We start from the raw sequence: 15960 nt of genomic DNA, 5'->3' as shown, positions 1-15960 counted from the left end.
ATGGGACACTGCTGTTGGTTACCTTTTAGCACTAGCATGGGTATTAGCAACTCGGTATCACTTGCAGTAAGTTTAAAGGACACTTCAAGCCAACCAACATATGGCATTTCTGTACCATTGGCCGCTTCAATTTGTAAAGAGTCTATAGGGTCAATTAGCTCTGCTACATCTCTTAGCGGTACATCAGTTAGATGGCTTTCTTTCCATACCTCATCTATAGCACAAATTTGTGAGCCTGTATCCCAGAGGGCCTGAGTTTTCTGTTCGTGTAGGAAACACCTGATGAGGCACTTTTTCCCTACTAACTCTCTCACAGTAGCTGTTTTTTCTTTTGCAATATTTTGTTTGTGCTTGGATTTGTCATGTGACTGTGTCGCTTTCTTAATACCTGAACATGTGTATGTCTTACAATGCCTTTTGTGTGCAGGCCAATGGTTCTCCTGACATTCTTTAGAACAATACAGTGTAATTTTGCAAGTTGAACAGTATTGTAGTTCCCTACTCTTTTTCTCTTCATTGCAATTTGCACAAGATTGGGACTTATCTGTGTGGCCGGTTGCTGCATGTCCCATGGGAGCAACCCCTCTTAGTTTAAAGGGCTCCGCCTAGTGGGTCCCTCTACCCTCTGTGCCTTACAACCTGCTCTGAAATGTTCACTGCTTCCACACCTAAAGCAATGCTGACAGTACTCTTCGCCTGCATGAGTACAGGAAACACACCTAGGTCGGGGGCGTGGTGCTGGGTAGTATCGCTGCGGTGCATACCCTTGTTGAAACTGAGCCGTTTCTCTTACTCGTGCCGGGTGGAATGCCGGTCGGTACTCCTGCACTGCTGCTGGTGGCTGCCGGTGGTACACGCTGTTGGCATTGAATTCAGCCCTATAGGGAGAGGGTTGTTGGGGTGAAAACACAGGATAAGGGGTGGAAATATTAGCTGGTTCTCTGCTTGGTGAGGGATGCTGTGGGGGTGCAGATGTGGCCGTTTGGATCGTTTCTCTGATTTGGGAGACCTCAGCTCTCAGGGCTTGCAACAGCACCATGTCAGAGCGCATTCCTTTGATTTCTGACAGCAGATCAGTGGGCAGAGTAACTGTGTTTTGCTGGCTGGTGCTTTTCATTTCCACCGGAACTTCAGTGGACTTGACTGTATTCACATTTGTTACTCGTGATGGGGCAGCAAGTTTCTTTTTATCCTGTCTCTCTTTTTCATTGGTGTACGCAATGTTCACTTTCTCCAGCAGCAGCTCATCCGAAGTACTTATCTGCATGAGGAGAGGCTGCAGGTCACTTTTAATATTGTCATTCTGTAGACCAGTCAGGACAGTATGCATGAAGAGACTCTGGACTAGTGCTGGGTCATATTTTAGGTTTGACTCGGCTTCTTGAGAAGCAAACAGGATTTTCTGTCTCATGTCCATAGTTCTAATCAGGAAGTTTTGAGGCGTTTCTTTACTACTCTGAACCTCAGAGGTGAGTTGTTTGTATAACTCTGTGGCACCTTTCTCCTGGTAATGAGACCTGAGAATTCGGCGAAGGGCAGGCAGTGTAAGGTTTTCCTTCCCTTCAAGGTAACTCCGTAACTGCAGGCCTGGTGTGATGGCACGGATTACAGCATCAATGATCTCTGACTCTGGGTAGCCCTTACTAAAGCCATTTTCAATTTGTCTGGCCAGACTAGAAAATGTGAGCCTATCTTTTTGTCCTGGCTCGCCTATTTGGCCTGCGATCTTAAGATCTTTGCGCCACATAGAACTACTGGGGAGTACTTGGGCCAGATTTCTTTCTGGGGGGCTGAACCCGGCAGGGTGGTTCATGCTTGTGTTCATTAGGTCATGCATTGCATTTTCTTTTTCTTGTAATGACAACCTTAGTGCCTCTACCTCCTTCTGGAGATCTTCCCTTTTGACACTGTCATGTACATTTGTTGTAATTTTGGCTTTGTCTATGATATCCTGCACATTAAGAAGTTCGGACATGCCTTCATCCTCTAGCTCGGCCATTTCTTCACGTTCATTATGCTCTGTGACATGAGAAATTAATTGACTGCGAGATTTACCAGTCACATGCACATTATCCGGTCCTGAAATCTCCAGTTCATTGCACACTTTAATCAGTTGTTCTACAGTCAGTGTATACAATGCACCTGTAATGTCCAGCTGCAGCTTCTCCAATTCAGCCTCCATTGTATCAGAGAAGTGGGCAGAAATAGCAAATGAGGGTTTATCTTACTTAATTAGGTTGTTTTGCTGCTCCCTAGTGGTGACTTTTCACACTTCAGGATGCAGGTTACCAACGTTGTCTGAAAACGACCTCGACTGCCTTTCCAAGCTCCTTTCTCCGATGACTGGGTTGTTTAAGGGGATAATTGATCAGAGGATTCCACTAACAACTCAGGGATGGTCCTCAAATCAAATCTCCCAGCAGCGCCTCCAAATGTTATGCCCCTAATATGGGGAAAATATAAGACAAAGGAAACAGAGACGATGTTAGCTTGCTTCAAGTCTTATGTATTATGCCCGCCAACAACATGGTACACATAGCACGCTGTATAATACAGAACATGGATTCTTGATATAAAACAACCACTAACAATGCGCGTACTGCAAACATACATCCAATTTAACACACAAGATGTCACTTTTTAAATGCACAGTACAAACATACATATCCAAATTAACACCCAAACTCCCCTTCTTGGAGCTAAACTACACTATCATAGCTAGCTGCGCTAGCATAGCTAACGGCGCTCGCAAAGCTAGCATACACAGCTACAACAATTACAGAACCTAGAGAAACCCTCCAAAAATACCTCTAACAACTATCACTATTCACATTAATATTATACACAGTCAGTCTACATATATAACGTTTCTCACGGATGAACTCACCTAATATGGGGAAAATATAAGACAAAGGAAACAGAGACGATGTTAGCTTGCTTCAAGTCTTATGTATTATGCACCCGCGGCAAGCAACACGCGCCCTCTGCTGGACAGACCCGGAAGGTCATCAACCATGACTTATATCTATTACATATGATCTGTGGTGTAGTGGGCTGATGTGTTTTTGACTTTGCAGCGTTTTTTTTGTTGCGTTTCTTTTCTGGGTTTGTGTGTTGTATTTAGTTTGCATAATTTATGTAAATGCAGCGTTTTTCTGTTGTATTTGTTTTCAGGGTTTGTTTGTTTTTCATTTCATTATTTGCAGCCGTTTCCTGCTTATGTATGCGTTTTGGGCCGTTGTGCAGCGTTTGCACCTGCCGGCCACCTTAGATATAAGCATGAAGATACAATGACATAACCTTTAAAATAATCCTTTCCTTGCGCACTCGAGCTGGTTTCTCCAATTACCTACCCCACCTTTAAGTCTCAAAGAATGTTTTAAATAAGACATAAAACCAAAAGGTGGATAATAATAAAATCTATGAAATGTATATCTAAAGACATTTGGTCAAATGAAATGACACTGAGCCAGTGACAACAGCTACGCACAGCGTGGATGAAGCTGGTGCAGGTCTTTCTTCATGCCCCCCTCCCCCTCTCCTCAGAGGAAGTGGGGAAAATGAATAAGACCTCTGGAGACCACGCTGTCTCAATAATCCACAGTTTGAGGAAAATAAATGTTTTAGGAAATGACAAAAAATAAAGTTAACTATCAAAAGGGCTCCATATAGAAAAAAACAAATTAACTGTGCCATTAATTCAACATTTATTTTTAGATGGAATTGGAAATGAATAGGAAGAGAGCTTGGATCTGATATCCTTAATATGAGAAGCCCATGTGTAGCAACGTGTTGCTTGATCTTAATGGTACAAACCTGATTCCATACTTAACTTATACTCACTGTAAGTGATCCTGTTGGCTTCAGTTCACTCCCTGTGGTACAATCATTTATCTATTAAAGTACTCCCACAGGCCAAAGTATGTTTACTTTAATATGTACAGGATCCACAAGCACTGTGATACCTATAATTTAAGTCGTCAGAATAACAATAATACATCCAGTCGAAGAATGACCACTTTTTATTCACTTTTTACTGATATTTGAAATCAAATGGACAATGCACACGATGGTTAAACAACAGCTGGCTAATATCTAATTATCTTTATAATAACTGTCAAACTTCAGTGACATAAATGTTTTATATACTGTATATATTGCCTTCTGTATATGTACACGCATAGAGTACATACACACACATACCCACCTTTGAGGTTTACACACACACACACATACGAGCCATATTTATTGTAATGGGTGGAGTTCCTGACTTGGGAAGGGAGAGGCTTTTCAAAAGGAAATGCATAGATTGGAAATCTAACATAATTTGCCACAAGCAAGCTCAACACACAGTTGAAAGTACACACACTGTATTTTGAGTTTTGTCTTAAGAGTTTGGTCCTTAAATATACGATGAAGAAAAATAAGAATGGGAAACATTGGGATGAATACAACCATTGAACATCAATCAACCCTGGTAGGTCAGAGAGGGATTTAGGGGAATGACAGGTAAAGCTATAAGAGCACAGCATCATGGGAATGATATTAATAATGTTTGGGGTCCGATTGTAGTCTGTTGTAGTGTAGCTGTAGGCCCAAACATCAAGCCTTCCCTTTTAGTGTTCCAACTCAGTGTTACATCAAACCACAGACCAACAGGCCTTAATCTTTGTGTGTGAAACAACAAGGAAGAGGAATACGCGGTTATGATTGGTCCGTGGAGGAGGTTCACACGGGTAAAACCATGGAGAAAATGCTAGGTGTAGATAGGACCACTGGCTATACTTCCAGGGGGGAAGAGAGCTGTCCATGGCAAACCTATGTCGAGTTCACCTTGTCTTCAGAATAGAGATTGTGGTCGTTGGGTTGGTGGGTGTGTGGCGATAATAGAGGATGATATGGAATGACGTCCTGAGTCGATCGGCTGCCTAGCGGACCAGCGGGGATTGCTTCAGGGAGATGAGGACGGAGCGCATGCGGGACACGTCTTTGGCCTGCTTGCTGGACTTGGGGTTGAAGTCGCAGAGGCGAGCCACCCGCTCCCACTCTGTGCCGGGGTTATTCTCATCCAGATCTGAAATCATGGCCTCCTCAGCCGCCCTGCACCAGGGAAGAAGAAAAAGGAGATGGAATAGAAAACAATCAGTGGAGGAAGAAGTTGAATACACCAAAAGTACACGTACGGCTCTTAGGAAGTCCTCTGCTGATCACTGACACACACGAGTTCAGGAAGGAAACTCACCCAGGACTCTAGCATTACATTTTGGGGATTTAGTTAGTGAGCATTGAAAATGTGCTTTTCATGATATTTCACCTTTAAAAGTTGAAATGTATGTTTCGCATCAAGATTTGAGAAACACTCCTAAAATCAATTGAGCAAAAGCAATCTCGTTTTATGGCTCAGTGCGACTTTGATGGTTCAGCAGAGTCTAACTCAGAGCAGGACAGTCCAATCACAACACATATATTATTTACATCTATTTGTTTTCTGTTACACAAAAAGGAACAAGCTAAAACACTTTCATTACTCATCACATGCCCTCAACACTGCTTACACATAACAGTATAATCACCAGTTTTAGTTTTAACTCAACACAACAGTTAAGTGAAGTACATTTAAAACACTGATGGAAAATCCAAAGAAAACAAACCAACCAAAGTAATTGTAAGGTCTGATAAGCATCTTTGGTTGGTTAAAAATGCAGTTCCTGGAAGAACTGTGGGAGTGGAGTTTCCCAAACCTGTACTCTAACTTGCCTTGTGCATACATATTTACAATAAAACTTGTTTCCTCAGAAAGACCGAGGTATAAGGATGTAAGCTCATCTTTATGCTGGTCCTTGATTTGAAATGAACGATAATGGCAAGTGTTTTACTTTTTAACCATGTCCAAAAGAACTAAAAGCACTGCTGGGCTTTAGCCATGCATTGCACTGCGGCTGAAAAGCAGGCTATTTGGAGGTGTGGCAAAGAATGCGTTTACTTTGCATGTGTCTAATTGTGGAACAAATCAATTACTGTCTTTTTGTAAAAGTTTGATGCTTTTATCATCTTTCAAATAAACATAAAAAACCATTATAAACTCCAGAGCTTGAAATTAAAACACAAGAGTGAAAAAAAGAAGTAAAAGACAAAAACTAAAAACTGAAAATGGATCAGTGCCACTTTCACAAGACATTTGGAGATGCAAGCCACAGATTAGGGCTAAACAAATGTAACAATCATCCCAAACCACCAACCCATAAAAACTGTAATTTTCCACTGCCGTAATACTTCTGTATATCCCCCACCCAACCTGCAAGCACTAACATCTAACTACACACAGTACACAAAGCAAAATGGGGATGAGAAGCCAATGAACAATCACCGTCACAACCAATTACAAATACACAAAGGGGACTAAAAAGGGCCACAACATCACAGAAGGGACATTATTAACAAACCTCTAACTAGGCAGTGGATCTAACCGCTGGGAAAGTAAACGGGATATTTGTGCAACATACACATTTCTAACACACATACACACAGGACTGCATCTATCCCCTCTGAGAAAATATAAAGTATTTGAAGGTTGTGGGGTTTCATATTTTTACTTAACTGGTCTAGGCGGTAGCAAGGATGGTTAATGTGTGTGCTTTAAGGTGCATAGGAAAAGAAAACAAAGAGAAACAGTTTCACAAGTCAGAATATAGAAGAGAGAGAGAGGGGACGAAATGAAAGACAGCAAAAATGAGTTCAATGCAGATGTGAAAAGCAAGCGTGCAAAAGCGACAACTCTCTTTTGTGATTTCTGTTTTTCAAAACTGTTGGAATGTACCAAATGTGCAACCTTTGGTTTTGGCGAGAAGGAAATACATTTGTGCCTCAGTTAGGCAGCAAAGGACATTATAGCCTGGGGTCTCATTTATAAGGCTGTGTTCGAGATAATATTTGTACATACAATCTCTGGTATTCATTCAAGACCATTTTTTCCAACTGTATGCCTATACAGGAGGCCCCTGGAGTCCCTCATGGTCTCACACCAACAAGATGAAGAAGGAGGAAGTGGTGGGATTCAGTGTCCTTCTGTACAGATGAGATCAGAATATTCTGCAAAAACTATTGATTTGTGATCATTAAAACACTGCCAACTATGAAAACAAGCAAAGGAAATTCTTCATTTCCAAGACAAATGCATTTGACCCTGGGCAGTAAAAAAAAACATGAGGATGAGTACGTCGATATTACGTTTTAAATACGTGGACATTTAATAAAGGAAATAAGCCTGGCACAACAATAAACCAAAAATAATTTAATGTTAACCTATTTTTTATGCACTAACTAACTTTCAGCTTTGCATTTCTTAACTAATGCCGACCGGCCTAGTTGCAGTTTACAACCATCGTATCAAAGATATCAGAACTTCCTAATTTTATCCTTTAGAGTTATGGACAAAAATGTGTTTTACAGTCAGTGACTTTGACCTCTACCAAAACATAATCCTTTCATCATTCAATCATGGTGGCCGTATCCCAAATTTGATAAGAAAATAGGATGAACTGACTGCTATGCTGCTACCGGTTAGTCTTTCCTCTACATTGGAAATCAAAGCTGATAGTACCAATGATAGGCGAAAGAAACGCATACTCCACAAGGCAGGCCAATGTGCACTCCAAATAAATTGATAGCAAAACCAAAGGCTGCACAGCTCAGCATATTGGATAGCTTGTCTGGCAAATTAGCATCTCATCATGTCGGACATCAGCAGCTACAGAGCAGCTAGCATTCAAACGCATGAATACAGGTCAGTTTGAAGCAGTTGTGTTGCCGGTATTGATTAGTGGCGTTATTGAGACTTTGAGGCAGAAGATAGTGGAAATGATGGAAACAAACCTGTATTTTGGGAAGAGGAGATTATAACAAAATTGATAAATTAGCTAAAAGTCCAAGGAAAGACATACAACTTGACCTTAATGCAGTTTGGCACTTTCCTATTCTGCACATAGCTCTAGCTTTTACATAAGTGAGTAGCTAAGGCTAGGAATACAGGAAGTTGGAGACTTAAAAAGTTTGACTTGTAGAAGAAGTCCAATTATAAACACACAATTGCTTCAAACAAATCTATATGTATCCCACTGAATAATATATTGAAGTTTAATTAAAAAAAAGAATATAAAAAGATATTAAGTACAACACAAGGCATTTTCCATTACGAGTAAATACAATTCATGTAAGCATGTTTTAAATCGTTGGAAATTCATGTTTTTGCTAAATGTTTTTTTCTGAAATGGAGGAGGAAGACAGTATGAAGGTGACTAATGGATTAAAAGCAGTTGTGAAATAATTCATTTGATGTTCATGGATGTTAGTAAGTTGCGTAGCAGTGCGTGTATTGGCATGCAGTCATTTTTTACTGAAATCTGACCGGCATCTGCTCACAAATGACATGCGGACATTTCGGGTGGAAATTATTACTGCACATGAGAAAGAGAAAAAAAAGCTACATGACAGGTGTAACAATTCGAAGTAGTTAAAACATGTAACAACTAAAAGATGGAACTAAACCAAGGCAACAGAAAGGGAAGTAAGTAATTGCCTAATAAATGATGATTTTAGTGGTAGGATGCTGGGAGTCGATGAAAATGGAGGGGGGACAAAAGCAAAAAGGATGTAAAGGAAGGATGTTAGTTGGAGCAACATACACATAACCAATGAGCTCAGAGAAGGGCTGCTTGTAGAAGTCTTCATCCAGAACCCTGGACAAACATCCGCCAAACGACAGAGCAGCAAGAAGGTAGGAGAGAAGAGAGACAGCGATAAAAGGGAGAAGAGGATGGAAACACAAGCATTATCGGTTACCACACAATATCACCTGAGGCATATCATAAAGGTCTCAGTGTCAGAGGGTCTCAAAGGCCCAGAGAGGCCTGCAGCCGATTCCTGAAATCTTTAATTATACATCTCTGGTGATCCTCCAAACACGGTCAGCTCTGAACATCGAAGTAATCCCAGAAGTTAGAGAGTAATACTATCAAATTATAACTATTCCGCCTTCTGAGGCAATTAACTTAATCCTCAAGACTGTATAGCTTATGCAAGTCATCATCAGAACGTGATAAAATAGTTACTAGCTACAGCTGCTTTAAAAAAAAGGACTAATTTACTGATTTTAAAATATGTAAAACTTCTGGATTTTATTTGGCTGAAATTGTATAAATGGTCAAATATGTTCTATACATTGACAAGTAAACCAAGTGATTAGTTTGGAAAAGAAGAAATAGATGAAGAAGAAATTATGAAAATTATTTTTGTTGGCAGTCCTAATTCTTTGACATTGGAATGACAGTTAATAGAAAAAGACGGTCCATATGAAAAAGTGTAAAACTTTTCCCCCAGACGTACGGTTAATAGATGAGTAGGGAGCCATGTCTGCCAGCAGTTTATTATTAATGGGGTAACACAGCTAAATTACAGCAGAGGAGAATCTGAGACAGAAACATAATTAATTTAACTGCAAGAAGATGAGATACTAAATACGTCAAAATAGTCTGATGATTTTCTTTTGCATGAAACAGTTATTGGATTCTTCTTTTGAAACACTGTGCTACACCAAAATATCAGGAAGCCATTCCCCCAGTGATTTAAAGCAGCCCCGAGGACCCTCTCTCACATGGGGTACGACCAATGTAAAGATAATTTGTTGTGGGGTCAACTCATGAAATGCTACACCATTATAGAAATTGTATTTCCTCATATACTGCATCATCTCAGGTTGCCTCCAAGGAAGAAGGCTTGCCTTCACATTATTTCCCATGAATTAGGGCTGGGCGATATATCGAGTTTACACGATACATCGTGGATTGCACTCCATGCGATGTCGTAAATGACCACATCGTGAACATCGAGTATTATGTTGTCAAATCAATTTCCCGCCGCGGCCAAAATCAGCTTTCCTTTCTCCCTCATAGACACAGTCACACACGCAGGCACACACGCAGGCCCCGTCTAACTTGCACACAAACATTACACACATGCACAGTGACAGAGAGCAGGGCTCGACATTATAAATGGCCCGCTGGCTCGGAAGCACTATTTAGACACCCCGGGCCAGCATAACGTACTTTCCACTTGCCCGCTCGGGCCACTAAAAATATTGCTTAAAAAAAATAAAATTGTCCAGTGGTATAGGTACTTTGACAAGCAATTTTGTTAAATTGTTTCGTTTATTAACGCTACAACATAGCGTTTCGTGAGGCGGTTGTCGTTGTTGGGTGAAAGGCAAACGGGAGCCTGCTCGCGCTGTCTCCGCAGCAGCTGTTTGCTGCAGAGCCAGCGCGAGCAGGCTCCCGTTTGCCCGTGAGCGCCGGGCAAAAAACTATCTTCAAATAAAATAAAGTCACCGGAGGAGTTAAAGGAGAGTGACAGGGAGCATGAGAAGAAGAGGGAGAGAAAGTTTCAGCCAGCTTGATCGATGGAGTTGGCTTCTAGTGGTGCAGCGATGCGTCCTAAAACCCTTTTATAATCTATCGATTAGATTTATGATTCGAAAATTATAAAAGTAGGGTAGACATGTGGAGATTATCCGGCTGAAAAAAACGTGCATTTATCAAACAGGTTTGTTTTCCACAGACCTTATTTCCAGCTATTTTCCAAAACCCTGTGGAGAAATCCCATTGCTTTTTTGTCGAGGGAACCAGCAGCTTCCTTCCTGGTTTAGGACGCGTCACTGCACCTCTCAATATGATGCCAATATAAACAAGGTCTTCTGTCGGCTCTGTACATCAATGCCGACCTATGCTGACAAGTAAGTGAAGAGTAGAAAATATAAAAGGTATTGGCTATAGGGAAATGTCCCAGCAGTTTAGGAGAATGAAGGTTATAATCTAATCTAATACATAGCCATTACATGTCTAATTCCTGATAATGACAGGAAGACAGAAAGCGCATTATACTAATAATAATAATAATACTACTCATAATAATAGCAGACATTTTTGAACAATGACCACAATATCATTATTTTCATAAACCAAATATGAACAATTGAGGAAAATGAGGAAGAACTGATGATTCAAATGTTGTAGTACAAGTAGTAATGTAGTTAGTGCATAAATTACTATTGCAACAAATGTGTTCATTTTCTTCATTATTAGTCGATTTTTTTTTAATGCAGACATATGTTGCAGGGACTACTAGAATCATCATACTGGCGTGACTGTAAACATCAGGGGGTTAAATACAATTTTTTTATTTTTAGAGGACATTTCAGAATATCGCGATATATATCGTAAATCGCGATATAGTCAGTAAATATCGCGATATCATTTTGAGACCATATCGCCCAGCCCTACCATGAATACGAGGAAAACCAAGCTGATACCTAAAGGGTTCTGGCTAGCTAAGGTTAGAAACATTTCGTACTGGAACAGAAGCCCATTATCTTTCTGGAACCCCTAGGCTAAGGTGGACCCATCTCTTGAGCCAACCCTTAGTGTTTGGCTTAATGCCGGAATCCAAGATTGCTGCTCTTGTTTAGGAAGTATAATTTTTATGAGAAACATTTTGCGGATTCCCCATATCACTTTCTATTCATGGTAAGATGAGCCCGTTTTATTCCCTTTGTTCCTTGGGTCAACGCACTATGAAGCCAGTACCTGTTATTGGTTTTGGTTTTCTCCAGCTGCTCGTCCTGCCTGGCGTGCCACTCCTCCAGCTCCACCTTGGCTTTTTCCTTCCACTCAGACTCCTGCTTGATAGAGTTTTCATCTGGGGAGGGAAAACAGTGAGGAGAGGGTCAATATAAAGTAAAGTCTCAGGAATGATAATAATTTTACCCACAGCCCAAACTGCTAGGTTTGAATGTTTAGCACTTTGCTTGGAGATCATAATGTCTTGATTGTGATTACTTTGATTATATGTTAAAGGTCACCTATCATGTTATTTTAAAGGCAATAGCATAGGTCTCAGATATATAAAAAATATATAAAAAACATGTCTATGAAGTGTTTTGGTCAAAAAACCAAACAGATCACCCATTCTAGCCATGCCTCATATCTCTCTATTTCTCTTCCGGTCTCAAAAGTGCTGATTCTGGGTATAAACAGGTCTCTCTTGAGAATGAGACCCTGTGTCTCAATGAAAAAAATAAGAGGGGGTGGAGCAGGGCCGGCCCTTGGCATAGACAGTATAGGCGAATGCTAAGGGCGCATCAATCAATGGGGGGTGCCAAAAATTAAAAAATTAATTAAAAAAAGTTAGAATCTTTTTATTTTTTATTTCATAACAACACAATTTCCCAATTTTGGATCAACAAAGTACATCTTATTATCTTATACTAACAGAACTGGGCGAATGCTGTAAACAGCATTCGCACTATTTAAGTACATTTAAATGATAGCACCTAATAAATGTTAACTAAAGTAATGGGTTGACCTACAAACTGAAAAGCTAGTAAAATGTACCTGGACAATGAAGAAATGTGAGTAAAGGTGGGCGACGCCCCCGGTCAGAGGAATTTGAGCACAGTACATACATTTGAACAAAAGCAGACTGTTCCAGTTGAAGAGAGCATGGACCCTCGTCTAACGTGAATACTTGTGGATTTGGAATCATGTAAGTATATTTATGTACTTAATTAACTCTGCACGTGCCTGTTAGCTTGTCAGCTTAATGTTGATATCAAACGCACGTTAGCTAACGTAAGTATTTCAGCTTAGCAACTAAGCTAGTTGTGGGATTTTGAGGTACTTGTTCTTGATTTTTTACTATAGGGGGCTTTTACGTGTAAGACTCAAACAGAATTTAGCTAATTATAAATTGTATTTAAGTAGCATTTTCATTACCAGAATTTCACTTGAAATAGAGTATTCTTACAGTGTGGTATTAATATTTATACTTCAGTAAAGGGCCTGCTACTTATTCGACCTCTGAGTGACAGTATATCAATGTGTTTCTGTGCCTGCTTTGTTAAGTTTAACTGATGTGCAGTATTTGTTAAAATCATTCTAAAGTGTAGCTTAATCATGGCTTATAGCTGACAAAAGAACAAAAATAAATGTGTTGTTTAAAAGTGGCTACTGTTTCATATGTTGTATAGTCTTAGTGTAAAACTGTTTTATTGAATATAAATTGCATTTGATGTTACAATTAGAATAAATTACATTTAAATATTACCTACCTACAGATTTATGAAATAAAAAAGGTTAAGAATAGCAAGTAAAAACAAACTAAAAAACAAACATTTTTACTGGAGATTTGTAATAAGATGCATATTTAATCTTAAATCAAATCTACTATGCAATAGTAAGTAAAATGTATTTACAAAAACTGAAATTTGACACTAAAGTTGACTTGATTGCCTTTAGTAACAAACACTTCTTAACTGTAAGTAAAGGCTACTTGAAATATACGCTGTTAAATTGACTTGCACGTCTTTACCTAGATTTTCCTGAGTAAATCTTACCCCCCATTTTGTTCAGTGTAGACAGCAGTAGACCATCCTGTAAAAACACACCGGTAAATGCTTACCTAGCAACTGCAGGCGCTCGCTTTGCTCCTCTCTCCACTTGCGAAGACTTTCAGGTTCAGCCTGCAGCCGGTCAGCACTGGAGATCGCTGCGTAGGCATCGGATGGACCGTTGCTTTCCTGAGAACAAGGGGGTTGATGATATGCAGAGATACAGTGTGAAGATATTTGATCAAGGTCAAATATAGAAATATGAAAAATTATTCATCTTGTTTCCCTATCATCTGGAAGTTCTGGTCCTGCTTTTAATTTGCAAGTTACAGTTTGTGGGGAATACAACTTTGAGTTTCATCATTGAGTCAGTGCCAAAAGGAAGTCCTGACAATGCAAAAGGCAGCAATTTGCAATAACAGCACAGGAAAAGGAAGTTGGAGTGAATCGTCCAGATATTTAAACCTCTGCGGTCAGCACTGAACTATCATTACTCAAGGGAAATAAGTATTTTTCACAACTTGCATACAAAAAAATAAAATGCATTTTAGTTGTATAATAATAATAATAGTTGATGCACAAAGAAATATGTTTGATTTGGGAAAAGTGTTGTGTACTTGGTGAGCATGAATAAGATATCAAACTCTCCTTATGCAAACACAAAACACATGAACAAACCTTATGAGAGAAGACTTGGGAAATGTTACAATTTGATTGCGAAATTGTGAAAAAAGTATTACCGCATGAATATCTCCGTTGACAGCACCATCTGCAAAAACATAATGTAAAATAGTTGTAAGAAATGAACGGCATACAACAAATCCAGACATTATTAAATATATATATTTCCTAACAAAACAACCACAAATCTACAATAACAACCTTGGCTAGCTGGCTTGACTCTAGCTGGATCCTCGTGATTTGCACTTCTGATCAACTGCTACTGGAACAATGCAGTCATGGAGGCCAAAGGTCGGCCAGCTCCATCAATTTGCTCTTAAGGCTGTAAGGTGAGCTGGTTGTTGGGATATGAAGCAATGAATGACACGCCCTATAACGGTAGTTACTGGTTTTATCAGACAACTTCCTTGATTTTCAGAAATTCTTAACTTTCACGTAACAAACATTATATATATATATATATATATATATATATATATATATATATATATATATATATATATATATATATATATATATTCCGAGTTTAAGCGTTGAGGTTCATGAAAACGCTAGGTACACTTAATAAGCTAATATAGCTAAGCTAACATTAGCAAACTGGGATCCGTTTCAGAGTCCAATTAGGACTACATAACGGGAGTAATAGTTGACACCAGGTATAACACCCTAATGTTAAAGCTAACTAGACAGACATTGATAACATTAAACTGCCTCTGCTCGACCACAGCAGCCACCCACCGCTGGAGTCTCCCAGCGAAGAGGGCACCTCTCCGCTATCCAGGATGCTGAAGCCTTCGTCGTTTTCAATCCCCGCGATTTCGCTCTCCTGTTGGGCCAAGAAAGCGGCAGCGGGGTCCTCATCCGAGCCCACTCCGTTTCCAGCGGCAGGCGCGTTCAGCATGTCAAAATCATCCATGTTGTGAGTAGGGAGGATTAATAACGGAATGAGCAGGTGTAGCGGTGGACTAGAACCGATTAGCTCAACGGGAAATAGGACGACAATAAAAAAAAAAAGGAGAAGCGGAAACGGAACATAACCAATCACAAAGCAGAATGAGTGACTGACTAAACAGAACACCAATCATATTACAGCTGCTTCAAAAGGGAACCAATCACATCGTTATACGCTACTGCAGAGGGGTCCCATGACCTGCTACGTGCTGTCAGTGCTGTGAGAAAAATCCGCTGTCAGAGATTAAACGAGAAACCCCCATATCTAACGTCATATTGTGTTTTGCTAAAATATAAATATATATATTTAAAAGGCTCTGATCTGAAAGAACGGTGGAGCCCCCTGATCTTCTTGATTTATTGCAGACCCAAGCGGGCTTTTGAATTATTTGTTCCTAAAATATTAGACCATAGAACCTTTTGCAACATTTGATGGTCTTCTTCTGTCAAATATCATTGAGGGTTTTCTCGTTGCCACTGCTATAACACTGGTGATCTGGTAACATGTGTCGTGTTCAGCCTGAGCAGCACAATGTCATGATGTTAATAATTAACAACTCTGACAGTCTCAAAGGGCTCAGGTGACAAGCAGGCACTCACCTGACCCAGGGCATGTGGAAGAGAATGTATTGCTTTTATAAACAGGAACATTTCAGCGTGACTCCAACACTGGGATTTATTGTTAACATGTCTAATCTATAATTTACCACAATTAAAAACTAGAAAGTCTAGCCTATCTCCAATTAGAAAACCTGTGTTGTTGTCTGTTACACTAAGGAACATAAAGATGCATCTGGTTGTTCCTTAATTCAAAGGGGCCATGAAACCTGGAACTTGACCATGATAGCAGTCGGGACAATTTAAATTCAACTGTTGGCACTCAGCAGGATTAG

The 15960-nt window shown here is 39.8% G+C and overlaps 1 protein-coding gene across 3 annotated transcripts; it reads right to left on the bottom strand.

Moving 5' to 3' along the window:
- Positions 1 to 4007: 4007 nt before the first annotated feature.
- On the bottom strand, positions 4008 to 15124 carry clta (clathrin, light chain A). Of its 3 annotated transcripts, XM_079668913.1 has the most exons (7): positions 14855 to 15124; positions 14176 to 14204; positions 13507 to 13624; positions 11634 to 11745; positions 8682 to 8735; positions 6599 to 6634; positions 4008 to 5100 (listed from the first exon to the last, which is right to left on the bottom strand). In XM_079668913.1, the coding sequence occupies exons 1-7, from the start codon at positions 15030 to 15032 to the stop codon at positions 4929 to 4931; spliced, it is 699 nt and encodes a 232-aa protein (XP_079525039.1). In that variant the 5' UTR covers positions 15033 to 15124; the 3' UTR covers positions 4008 to 4928. The 3 variants fall into 3 exon arrangements, with proteins under 3 accessions (XP_079525039.1, XP_079525040.1, XP_079525041.1); XM_079668914.1 differs by lacking the exon at positions 6599 to 6634; XM_079668915.1 differs by lacking the exons at positions 6599 to 6634; positions 8682 to 8735 and having other exon boundaries at positions 14855 to 15122.
- Between the last annotated feature and the right edge of the window lie 836 nt (positions 15125 to 15960).

The sequence above is a fragment of the Notothenia rossii genome (assembly GCF_949606895.1).
Source record: "Notothenia rossii genome assembly, chromosome: 1".
Lineage (NCBI taxonomy): Eukaryota > Metazoa > Chordata > Actinopteri > Perciformes > Nototheniidae > Notothenia > Notothenia rossii.
Note: the sequence above shows the minus strand (reverse complement) of the source record. Positions and strands in the feature narration are given on the sequence as shown.